The sequence below is a fragment of the Theobroma cacao genome, chromosome 1 (assembly GCF_053813885.1).
Source record: "Theobroma cacao isolate CCN51 chromosome 1, ASM5381388v1, whole genome shotgun sequence".
NCBI lineage: Eukaryota > Viridiplantae > Streptophyta > Magnoliopsida > Malvales > Malvaceae > Theobroma > Theobroma cacao.
This window is the reverse complement of record NC_142639.1, coordinates 42,039,694-42,052,231: the sequence shown is the minus strand read 5'-3', so window position 1 is coordinate 42,052,231 and position 12,538 is coordinate 42,039,694. Positions and strand designations below refer to the sequence as shown.

Genomic DNA, 12,538 nt, shown 5'->3' with positions numbered 1-12,538 from the left:
TTGAAATTATAACACAATTAATAAACGGGTTAGATGTATCACATGCAGGTTAAGTGAGTTTAATCAGTTTAAGACATGAAACATGATAAACCTAATATATATCTACTTAACTTTGTGTCGTTCTCAAGTCTTATTAACGGGTAAGGTCCAAAATCTTCAAGTCTAATAAACTAATACTTACTAAGTAAAGTGGGCATTTTACATAATTTTGCCTCATTGACAAGTGTCTAATTGAAGAGAATCCAAAGGAACATCTAAATAACTAACAACACATTTGGTTCACAAAAATAGAATAAAATATAATAATTATTCAGTGAGAATAAAATAAAAAATAGAATGATTATTATATTATGTAGTTCATGAGATGTAATAGAGTAAGAATTGTCATTATAACTCCTTCTTATATTTGATTGGGAGGAATAGTTTTAAAATAGTTAAGAAATAAATGATAAAATGACAAAATTACTTTTTATTATAATTTAGTAAATTAGACAAAATTATTCATTATTATAATTTAATAATATTCTTCCTTGTTTAATCTTTTAATTTCCATTTTCATTAAAAATTTAAAACATTAACAATTTAATATTAAATTATTACTATATTTTTTATTTTAATTTCTTTTTACTTTTTATTTTTATTTTCTATTTGTAGGTTGTAATTATTTTCACTAGATAGGGATATTTTTATCCGACAAAATTTTGACTCTATTCCATAGTCCTGGGATGGCCATTAACATGGAGGAGGTGGGGAATGGCTAAATCAAGATTTTGGCTACGCCCACCTCAAAAACCAACCAAAAAAAAAAATTGAAAAAATAACAAGGAAAATGGCTTAGCTATTTCCTGTACCAAATGTGCTATTAAAAAAACGAAAAATTAATGGATGTACAAGAAAATACCAAACACAAAGGGGACTGAACTGAAAATAAAGGAATAAAAAAAGAAGGGACACGTCACATTTTATTCATATTTATAATCATAAAAAAGAGAGAGAAAAGAAAGAACTTTGGGGGGAAGGAGGGTAGGAGAGAACGTATCAACTACCACGCATTGTACACTACATAGCGGCCAATGGAATTTAACCGCCCTTGATCCCCAATCCCTCCCTTGGATTCACAGAGTGGGCCCCCTGCGTAAATTTCTAATAAGATTCCAACATGTGTATTAAATTTCGTTCGAGAAAATGGGCTTAGGATTTGTACAATAGGATGTCGAGTACTTGATTGCCCCAAGTCAAAGTCTCTTTGCTTTAAATGCAGCCACCAAGCTCGAACTGTCCTCTCCTCCCCCACCCAACACTCTTTCCTTCGTCTTCCTCGTTCCTGTTCTTCTCCTACCTTCTGCAAATTGCAAATTTAGCAGTTAGCAGTCGTATCCTTCGACCATTTCTATTGGATTCTCGTTGTTTTTGTGTGTAAATCAATAGCAGTCATGTCGGCTTATTATTACTCTGGGTGCCCAGGTAACTACGAGGCTCACTATCTCGATGCCTGCTCCCTTTGCCGCAAGTCGCTTCATAATTCGGATATTTTCATGTACAGGTTAGTTGTTTTTTTATTTCCTGCAATCCTTTTTTCAGTGCTTTAATCATGAAGATTGGCAAGTGTTGAGTGATTCTGATGGGGTATTGAACTTTTTTGCAGAGGGAATACACCGTTTTGCAGCAAAGAGTGTAGGCAAGAACAGATGGAGATGGATGAAGCTAGAGAAAAGAACTGGAAATCTGGTAGATCTCTTAGAAAATCGGATGCCAAGAAAACTGTACGGACGGGCACGGTTGCCGTGGCCTGAAGAATCAAATCACATCTTGCTTGTTCTAGCATAGTGATTTACATCAATTTTGAATGAAAAACAGAGAGAAGAAGAAGAAGAAGAACAAAGCTTCGAGGGAATTTTGTATTTTTGGTTTTGCTTTTCTTTTCTTTTTTTTAGTTCTGGGTTTGAAGGATGAGGTGTGGATGTTTATACAAAAAGGGGCACCGGATTGTGCAGCTTTTCGTTAATGGATAAATTGTTTAAAAACCTGTCAAATTTCCTGATAATCCTGAAATTTTATTGAGGCAATGAAGTTTCAAAGAGACTTCTTTTGGCAATCTTGTTTCTTTTCAAATCAATTAGTGTTGAACTGATTCGATCTTTGATGCTGGAACGCGATGAGAAATCTGGGCATCCATGGATATTCAGTCTGGGAGCTTGTAAGCTTTTTTGGGGGGTTCTTCGTGTCCAGTTCTCAAACTCCGTCCGACTGAATGGACCGGAGGAGACCCTCCGTCAATTTTTACACTTTTTGTCATGTCGTCTTGGTGCCTGGCAGTACTCAAACCCGATACCGGACGACGAATCCGTGTCGGGCATGGCCTCTAGCTTAGCTTCGAGGCCGAGGTCGGTATGGGTCATGGCATCCTGTCTCTGTCCCGATCAACTTTTGCTCACCTGCGGGCCGATCTTCTCTGTTTTTATTAGCAAATCACTGCAAGTGGGTCCAACCCGGCGCAGCCCATTCCAATTTTTGTATTTTTTTTCTTGAAAAATAATCCTTCTAAATAATGTAAATAATATTGACCAAAAATTTTAATATGAATAAAAATTAGTTTATGAGATAAAACTCTTCACTATTTTCAATTGTTATAAATAGTTAGTATGATTTACTTTTGCCATTTCCCATCACAATTGACTGTGTACTTTTTTTTAATATAATTTTGGTACTTGAGAAACTAAAATAGTTAAAGAGTAATATAAGCAATCAAATTCAGAGTTCATAAATTTCAAACAAAGTGTTAATCAAAGAAGGAATACAAAGTTCTTAGATTCGAAGCATTAACCTAATTGAAATTAAGCAGAGCTAAAAATTTAAGAACAAAACTCCATAACTTAGCAACAATCAAAGTTGCTTCTTATTTACACAACATATGACATGACTCAATGATGTAGTTGCGTGATGGTCGACGTGGTCACATTGTATCTAGTGCGAAATGAACAAAGATTTTTCAATTACATATCAACTGTCACGACGTCACATTATCGAATATGGACATAAATAGTTAATTGATATTAAGTTTGTCTGGAGTTAATTTTATACTAAAAGTCACTAAAATAGTTCAATGGCATTTTTAATAATTAAGCTTATTTATGTATTTAGCTCATTTGTTGCACCCGAATATTTGATTCATTTATTGGTGCATAATCTTTTGTATAAAGAATAAAGTTCGAATCCTATTTTTTTTTAATTTAAAAGAAAAAATATTTAACTAATTGATTGATACATGATTTACTTACTTAAACGAACAAAGTTCGAATCCCCTATCCCTAACAAAAAAAAAAAATCGATTTACACAAATTAGATATTACAATTTTAGACACGACATGTTAACATGATAGGTATTAAACATATTTGGGTTTAACTTTAACATGTTTCGTGTTTAACTGTATTTGACACATTAAGACACGAAAATTTTCATGTCTTAACATGTCAGACATAAGTAATACGTTTAAACACTTTTAATTAATAGTATTAATCGTATTATCGTATTTAAACGTGTATATGTGACAAGTTTATTAATTTGTTAAAAAGTAATAATCAAAAACTATTTTAATATTACTTGAATAATTTTAAATAATTATTTTAATAAGTTTTTTAAAATTTTATAAAAATATTAATGTAATTATACAATGCCCAAACCCTAATTTTAAACTGTTGTTTTGTTATAATTAATTTTATAATTAGTTATTTTAAATTTAAATAATAAATTATATTTAATTATAAATATTTTTATTTAATCATATTAAATGTGTTAAACGTATTAATCATGTTACTAATTGTGTTGCGTCGTATATTAACACGTTTAACAAATATATTAATCGTGTAGTGTCGTATTACACGATTATTAAACGTATACGTGTACATATTTAAGATTTAAAATATAAATATTATTTATATTATATTTATATTTAATCTTAACGTATTTTATATATAATTACATTTGATAGTTTTAAAATACCAAAACACGAATTGTCAAGTTTAACACAAATCCATGACTTTTGTCATGCTATTGCTGGCTGGCCCATTTTTATGTATCTAGGCCCAAAAACATTTCCAATTAAAGGGCCAAGTGCGTCACAGTCTAGCCCGCTGGATCAGGTTCGGCCCACTACATAAAATTGAGTTTCGACAAACAAAACTAAAAGGGGAGATAACGCATTGGCATGGTTGAATTCAGCAGCGGGGCCTTTCCCACCATTGTTACTAATGCACTGCCGACTTTCCTGAACCATCCGACGAGCGGATCCGCTGCTGCTCGATTGCCGGAACAGCTCATCGTTCGAAGACAAAAGACGGCTTCTGCATGTCTGCTAAAGTGCGCCGTGTGCGCTGTTCTTTCCAGGTGCATAATTCCTCTCTCTTTCTCTCTTCTTTGCCAAAACCGCGAGCTTATGCTCACTCCTCCATATCCCTAATTTCATGCAGTCTTATTCATTTCCTTAACGCACTAAATTCCCAAACCCGGCATTCTTCTTCTTCAAGTTCAACAGGCTTCGATTACTTGAATCAGTTTTCCCCATTTCGTAACTCTAATAAAGCAGCTGCCACCGATTCTTTTAACCTTATTAATTCGAACGAACGCCGTAGAATCACTGTTGGGTTGTCAAAAATAATCAAGTCGAAACGTGGGTATTTATTGAAGGGTTTTTCCAGCGAATTTTGCCCATGGTTGATAGTAGAAATCATGAAACATTTAGAAACCAGAGAGACCGCATTTGCATTCTTTAAATTTGCATTTAGGGATGATTCTGAGAGTACCATTAGATCTTCTTGCACCGTTGCGCATATTTTGGCGGCTCAGAACCTCAGGTTTCTTGCTCAAGATGTGGTTTCCTGGGTGATTAGGAGAATTGGGCAGAATAGGGGTGAGGATTTGGTGGAGTTTATGTGGGAAGGTCATCATGTGTTCGAGTCGGATTTCTCTGTTCTTGATACGCTTATGCGGGCCTTTTTGATTGTAGATATGGGTTCACAAGCGCTGGAGATTTTGACTAGGATGAGGGAGGTGGGTGTGAGGCCAAGTTCATCTGCAATGACAATTCTTTTTAAGCTTTTGCTTAGGGTTGGGGATTATGGTAGCGTGTGGAAGCTGTTTAGGGATATGATTCACAAAGGACCTTGTCCTTCTAATTATACTTTCAATGTCATGATTTTTGGTTTTTGCAGAAAAGGTCACGTTAGAGTTGGAGAGAGTTTGCTTAATGTGATGGGGAAGTTTAAAATTAATCCGGATGTTTATGCATATAATATTCTGATTAATGCCTATTTCATTAGTGGACGGACTTCAGATGCACTTGCTTGGGTCCATTGGATGATAGAGAGGGGTTGTAAGCCAAACATTGTTACATTTAGTACAATTGTTAATGCCTTGTGTTCTGAGGGAAATGTGGTGGAAGCAAGGAAGGTTTTTGATGTGATTCAAGAGTTGGGTCTTTCTCCTAATGTTGTAATATGTAATACCTTGATCAATGGGTATGTTAAGGCAAGGGATATTGGTAAGGCAAACATGCTTTATGAAGAAATGATATCGAAGGGTATAGCTCCTGATGCTGTAACTTTTAACATTTTGGTTGCTGGGCATTACAAGTATGGACGGGAAGAGGATGGAGATAGGTTATTGAGAGAGTTAGCGGTACTGGATTTGCTTCCCGATTATTCATTGTGTGATATTTCAGTTGCAGGGTTATGTTGGGCAGGTCATTTGGATGAAGCCATGGAATTTTTAGAGAATATGCTTGAGAAAGGGATGACACCAAGTGTTGTTGCTTTTAACTCAGTTATTGCAGCATATAGCAGGGCAGGCTTAGAAGATGATGCCTACAAAGTCTATAAAATTATGATAAAATCCAGCTTGAGTCCATCATCTTCCACTTGTAGTTCTTTGCTCATGGGTTTGTCCAAGAAGGGGAGGCTTCAGGATGCCAGGGAGCTATTGTATAAGATGATGGAGAAGGGTTTTCTCATTAATAGAGTGGCTTTTACTGTGCTTTTGGATGGTTACTTCAGGAATGGAGATTTAGCAGGGGCTCAAGATCTTTGGAATGAAATGGAATGTAGGGGGATATCCCCTGATGCTGTTGCATTTTCAGCCTTTATCAATGGACTTTCCAAAGCTGGTCTAATGGAGGAGGCGTATGATTTGTTTCTTGAAATGTCAAAAAAAGGATTAATTCCAAATAATTTTCTATATAACTCCTTGATTGGTGGGTTTTGTAATGGTGGAAAGATACATGAAGCACTGAAATTGGAAAGAGGGATGAGGCAGAAGGGTCTCCTTCCTGATATTTATACCTCCAATATCATTATTAATGGATTTTGTAAACAAGCCAGGATGAAGTCAGCATTTGATGCATTTATGGACATTCATCTGGTGGGGCTGGCCCCAGATATTGTAACATACAACACTCTGATTGGTGGTTATTGTGAAGCATTGGACATGGTTAGAGTGGATGAGTTTATGAATAACCTGTATGCTATTGGGTGGGAACCAGACATCACAACCTATAATATACGAATTCATAGTTTCTGTCGTAGTCGAATGATGAATAGAGCTGTAATGATGCTGGATGAACTTGTTACAGCAGGTGTTATTCCAGACACTGTGACATACAATACTATGATGAATGGTGTTTGTAGAGACATACTGGATCGTGCTATGATCATAACTGCAAAATTGCTTAAGATGGCCTTTATTCCAAATGTCATTACAACTAATGTGTTACTATCCCATTATTGCAAGCAGGGGATGCCAGAAAGGGCGCTAATGTGGGGTCAGAAGCTAAGTGAGATTTCCTTTGATTTTGATGAGGTTTCTTATAAGATAATGGACAGAGCATACTGTAACGTACATAAAGATGTTGGGTTTTTTAAAGCAACATCTGGAAAAAGCCTCCTTCTAGAATTTCTCATGTACATTACATATGATTATTTCTCTAGAAACAGACTTAAACAGAAAACAAGTCAAGAGACTCTTAAATTCCTTGTGTAATCCCAAGTGGCATATATGGTGAACTCATGATGAGGAGCATTCCGCATTTGGCAGTAATGAACTTAAAAGCGGGAACAGTTGTAAAGGATGTGAATCATGGTTGAGATAATTGTAATAGTCTAGCAGAGGTGCTTACTGCATTTGGAACAAAACATGTTGAACTGAAAGCACCAGAAGGAGAAAGGGGACATAACAAACAGAGGCCTCTTATACTGAATAAGCTATTCATATGTAGATTTGATTCATGGCCTAAATTACTAGTTGCTGCTTACTTATATCTATGTGTGTCTTCCCTGTCTGAGAGAAGGGAAACCATATCTGCAACTGAATAGCTAGTGGTTGAAGTGAATGCATGTGCAAGATCAGATTGTCACACTTAATTTGGAGTGGAGGGAAGAAGCAGTACATAGAATGAAGCTTCTAACTAAAAGCTGTGTACATAAAGTTTTACAGGCCTTGAACATGGTAAAAGAAACTATGGGCTTGAGACTTTTTCTTGGGAAGCAGCTGTTGCAATTATAACAGTGAACAGTACTGTCTAGAAGACTGCACTTGGAAGTAATGTGTCCTTTTATCTTTGCTTGAGCATGTTCAATTTTCATTTCTTCTTGTTGTAGAGTGGTGGATTAGGTTAGGGGTTAGCATGCTGTTAAATTTTGACTTTTCTGATATTTCTTTGAATGGTTCAACAGTTGGTTGCTTTGGGGCATTAACATGTGAATTAGTGGTTGAACTGTACAAGGTTGACAGAGGATTGTGCATGCCTACATGGTAAGTATCTCATATTACCGACACCGTGTCTTGTGAATACAGTACAGTTGACCCTTGATGGGTTACGTTTCTGTTTGCTTCCAATTTTCTATCATTATGTGGACGCATCAAAATGCTTTTAATATAGCAACCTTTTAGCGTCCTCAGGCTTCAGTCAACCATTGACTTCTCTGATCTTTTAAGAATATAATAATCACCAAAATTTTGTTTCTTTTTTGCACTGTTGGTATTAGTGTTTTCGAAACTATGGAATATACTTGTTTTTTGATGCAATCTAATCAACTATAAAGGTGAAAGAATTTCTGTGTTATACAAGTTTCCATACAGATTAATTTATTGATGCAGTTGACTTCACACTTGGAGCACTAATTGAGCAAGATCTTTCTCTTTATATTCCAAGTTATGGTTAATTAGGGTGATCGTATATTGTTATTTGTAATTTGGCTTACCTATTTTGAGTAAATTTTTATTAGAAATTAAGCTAAATAGTTTGATTAAGCTGTAAGTGCCACATCTTATGACTGGTGGATCTTTTGCAGCTAATGCAAATTCAGATGACTGTTCTTATTGTAGTTCAAGCATTGGCATTGCAGATATCTTGGATGATTGTTTTTCATTTCCAAGTGATGGCTCTCAATTTTTCAACCATGACTGCACTGCCCACATTGGCAGGTCAGTTATCCAGGGTAGTTCCTTCTTCAGTATAGGAGCAGATGTTTATGTTGAGTAGATGAGTTGAAATCATTGGATCACATTTTTTTAATAGAAGAAAAACGCAAATCATACTGCATAGCTGAAGCTTGATGGGTGGCTAACACAATAAGATGCTCACCTTCTGCTTGGTGGTGACTGCAAATGGTATTTTCATCAGGGGAAGTTTGACTTTGCTGGAGCAACTTGTCGGAGCTATGCTCGTTGACAAAACCAAATAAACCATGTACATTCTTAGGTATATTCTGGTAGCTTGGTTCTCCCAAGTTCAAGGTTTCACATTAGAGTTTAGGTTGAATGATTTTTGCTCAAACAGCAGAAATGATGAACCTGGGGGAGGACAGCTATATTTTGGGATAGAAACATCAATACATTGTACGGGAATCCCAAAATAAACGAAATATGTATACTTTTGTTTTTTCAATAAGAAAAAAGGGGGAATACTAAGGTTTTCTATTCTTTTTTCTTTTTCTTGATTACTGTACATGGAGGCCAAAGTCAGGGCACAATTTGATAATATCCATTCCGGGAACTGGCCCTCTATAAAAGGTCTCATGTTTTACAGACAAAGGGGGGGGAGGAAAAGAGAATAAAGAGAGAACTCATGGCACTTTGGCCCTCTGCAACATCATCAATCTCCTCCTACTTGCACCTTCTACATGCTCACCCAGTTTTGCAAGGTGTGCCATCCGCCTTTTCCATGATTCCGAGACACCAAATTGATTTGAGTTCGATTCTGTTTCAGCTGTTCCAGCCGGTTCAATTTCAGGTACCTCAGCACTCTCATTCCCCCGATCATTTCCATCATCTGAAACTTGGATTATCTGCTTCAACCTCTCTACCACCTGACTCATCTTCGGCCGCTCCTTGGGACTTTTTAATAAACAAGTGTTCGCTAACTTAGCAATTTCACGAGCTGCAGCTGTCGAAAACTGGTTTTCAAGACGGGGATCCATTATTGAGCTGAACTTTTTGCTATCAGCAGGGAACTGTTTCACCCATTCCAGGAGTTTCTGCTCTGCTTTCGGGCGGCCTCGTTCCAATGACCGCCTGCCTGTAAGAATCTCATACAATACCACACCAAAACTCCAAACATCACTCTTATCCGTGAGATGTCCTGTCTCAATGTAATCAGGAGCAGCATAACCATAAGTCCCAACTACCTGATCAGAAAAACATAAACCTTGTTACCATCATCAGCTCTATAATAGGATTTAAAGAAAGTACAGAGAATACTAACGGCTGTCGAAACATGAGTACGCCCAGCCATCGGCCCCTCCCTTGCCAGCCCGAAGTCTGAAAGCTTTGGATTGAAGTTCTCATCCAATAACACGTTGGAGGCTTTGAAATCTCGATATATCACCTTGCATTATCATGAAACCAGAGATTAAGCACAAAGAACCATAGATTCAAATCCTGAAGATAACATGCAGACAACCATAAATTCACGACCAGCAAAGCAAAGGTAATGTTTTATGTTCTAAATGTTGTAATTCTATCATATTATATGTAAGAAAACAGAAATGCATAGTTAGTGTTCAGAAAGGAACCTGAACTTCTAAACCTTCGTGCAGATAAGCTAATCCTTCTGCTGCTCCGAGTGTTATCTGCAATCTTGTTTTCCAAGGAAGAGGAGGGTATGCACGCCGGAAAAGATGATCCTCTAAGCTCTTATTTTGCATAAACTCGTATACCAGAAGACGCTGGATCCCTCTTTCTCCATCAACAGCACAGTATCCTATGAGTTTGACGAGATTGGGGTGATCAACAACACCAAGAAACTGGACTTCCGCCACCCATTGTTTGTGTCCCTATACGGATCAAACAGAACTATGAAACAACAGTTCATAGCAATGAAAAACCTTTTATCCTCTCAATTGCCAATCAAGAAGGGGAATGAGGGTGATATCAACTAGTTTTCTTTGCAAAAGGGGACAAAAATCCTATTGGTGAGGGAGGGAGGATTGCTCTTGCAATGCATAACATGTTTTTCTTTTTTTCTCATTATCTTATGCCATAATTGACTACTGAGCACAATCAACAGTCCATTTTTCCTTTTTGAACAAAACTAGCTGTATTAAGTTTACATCACTATATGAACTAGCAGCTTCCAGGAAAAGTAAGATGAAAATCTCACTGTATGGCAGGATGAATTAGGTAAAGAAATCAGCACTCATGAAATTGCAGATTTGATTTGAATGGAAGTGTTGGTCTGCAGGAAACTAATTAGTCCTTCTTGGTGATCAAACACAAAAGACAAGAAAGGTTGAAGGAAACAGTTTTCTCCTCCTTTTTTCCTCTTCAGCAAAACAGGACCTTAAGGGTTAAGAAATGCTTTGACAAATCAGAAGCTTGGAAAAAATGTATGACATAGTTTATGGTCGCTGTCAAGCACTCCTATTGAACCTTTTGCAACTCTCACAAGTAACCATGACTTCAAAAAGAGACAGGCATTTGTAGTTAAGCCAATGTAATTATATGCTTAATCATTGTTGTGATGAAATACATGGAAATTGAACAACTGAGGGCAAGCCAAATTCAAACGCATGGTCTCCAGAATACTGTCAGCAAGGGCAACCAGCCACAGATACTTGCCCAAGCAATTGCAGAAGGTATCCTGAGTGCTTTTATAAGGACTAAAGACGAAAGAAAAACTTTGAGAAACAACTTCAAATCATCAAGATCTCCAAAAACTAAACAAGTTGTCTAGCAGATAGAGGTGGGTTGAGGGGGGGGGGGGGGGGGGGGGGGGGGGGGTGGGGGGTGCGGGGGATTTCCATTTACCCAAACAGAGCAGAAGCCAAGAGGACAAACCTGCAAGCCATTCTTGTTAAGCTTTTTAATAGCAACCACCACAGGCTCACCCTTTCCATCAGCAGGCTTGATCGTACCTTTATAGACGCTCCCGAAGCCGCCTTCGCCAATCTTGAGTAGCAAACTGAAATCATGGGTGGCTTGCCTAAGCTCTGAGAAAGAGAAGACCCGCAAGTTATGAGCTCTTTCTTCGTACAACTCCGGTATGCTACGCGGAGAAGCTGCCGAGCATGAGGACTTTGTGATCCGATCTGGCCCTCCTGAATAGTCCCCTGATTTCTCCCTTTCTTCTTTCAACTCTGGGGCTGATCTTTGTCCCCTGCTTCTAGACTTGTCCTTGAAATAATGAAAACACTTCATTGCATGAAAATTTTACAGGCTGAGAAGCAGTTCTTTATTGGGATTTAAATGTGATCTTGGGCCTGCGGCTGACTCCACACTAGACAAATCTACAGAAGAACGCGTGATTGAATCAGTAAACTTAAATGAGAAATAAAAAATGATAAGCTGAAGGGACGGAGAATGGTGACTAGCAATAGGAATTCGATCAAGAGATTCAAACATGGCAGCAATGAAAAGAAAGCAAAGAAAGGGCCGTCAACCATACAGAGAAAAAAACAAAGCAACAAGGGGATGAGGAAAAAATTAAGCAAAACCCAATTGAGGTGACAAGATGTCAGCAGAGAACTCAGCAAAAGCAAACACGGAAATGGAAGTTCGAAAGCCCATTTTGAAGGTGATAGAGAGAGACAGAGAGAGATAGCAGAGGGTTTTCATGGTTTCTACCAGGGTTTGGGAGGCTTCCATGAAGAAAGATCTTGCATTTCGTTTACTTGCAAAGCTTTTCTTTCTGTTTGTCCCTCGAATATCTGATGATTTGGTATTGGATTGGCTTGGACTGTTTGACACAAACAACTGTTTCTGATTGAAGAATTCAACGAGTTGAAATTCAGCTAGTCAGTTTTCTAGGCTGCCAGGCAAAGATTAAAACTTTAAATAATAAAAAAAGGGTCTTTCTACTTCCCAACCGTAACAAAGTACTCCGTCTGACTTTCTAGACCTTCCTCCCTGTCACATGGATTTAATAATCACAAATCAAAGAGGGACCCTCTATGAAAACGACAAAGGATCAACCTTCATTTCCCCTTTTGTTCTGATCTTCTTCTCGTGGCTTTCTTTAATGCCAATTTGCATGCCAACTTAATTCACATC

At 37.3% G+C, this 12,538-nt stretch overlaps 3 protein-coding genes across 10 annotated transcripts; 2 read left to right on the top strand and 1 right to left on the bottom strand.

The window, feature by feature from the left end:
* Positions 1-1,273: 1,273 nt before the first annotated feature.
* Positions 1,274-2,095, top strand: LOC18614542 (senescence-associated family protein (DUF581)). Its single transcript, XM_007052343.3, has 2 exons — positions 1,274-1,543; positions 1,646-2,095. Exons 1-2 carry the CDS (start codon positions 1,434-1,436, stop codon positions 1,791-1,793), a joined length of 258 nt encoding a protein of 85 aa, XP_007052405.1. The 5' UTR covers positions 1,274-1,433; the 3' UTR covers positions 1,794-2,095.
* A 2,096-nt stretch (positions 2,096-4,191) lies between these two features.
* Positions 4,192-10,549, top strand: LOC18614541 (uncharacterized). 8 transcript variants are annotated; one of them, XM_088809580.1, is made up of 4 exons: positions 4,192-7,588; positions 7,723-7,801; positions 8,341-8,473; positions 8,568-8,968. In XM_088809580.1, exon 1 carries the CDS (start codon positions 4,346-4,348, stop codon positions 7,028-7,030), a length of 2,685 nt encoding a protein of 894 aa, XP_088665706.1. In that variant the 5' UTR covers positions 4,192-4,345; the 3' UTR covers positions 7,031-7,588; positions 7,723-7,801; positions 8,341-8,473; positions 8,568-8,968. The 8 variants fall into 8 exon arrangements, 7 of the variants coding, with proteins under 7 accessions (XP_088665706.1, XP_088665700.1, XP_088665695.1 ...); XR_016028292.1 differs by adding an exon at positions 10,087-10,549 and having other exon boundaries at positions 4,206-4,384; positions 8,341-9,977; XM_088809574.1 differs by having other exon boundaries at positions 8,395-8,968.
* On the bottom strand, positions 8,944-12,335 carry LOC18614540 (putative serine/threonine-protein kinase PBL19). The gene is made up of 5 exons (XM_018126700.2): positions 12,113-12,335; positions 11,327-11,775; positions 10,063-10,323; positions 9,753-9,875; positions 8,944-9,675 (listed from the first exon to the last, which is right to left on the bottom strand). Exons 2-5 carry the CDS (start codon positions 11,684-11,686, stop codon positions 9,115-9,117), a joined length of 1,305 nt encoding a protein of 434 aa, XP_017982189.1. The 5' UTR covers positions 11,687-11,775; positions 12,113-12,335; the 3' UTR covers positions 8,944-9,114.
* Between the last annotated feature and the right edge of the window lie 203 nt (positions 12,336-12,538).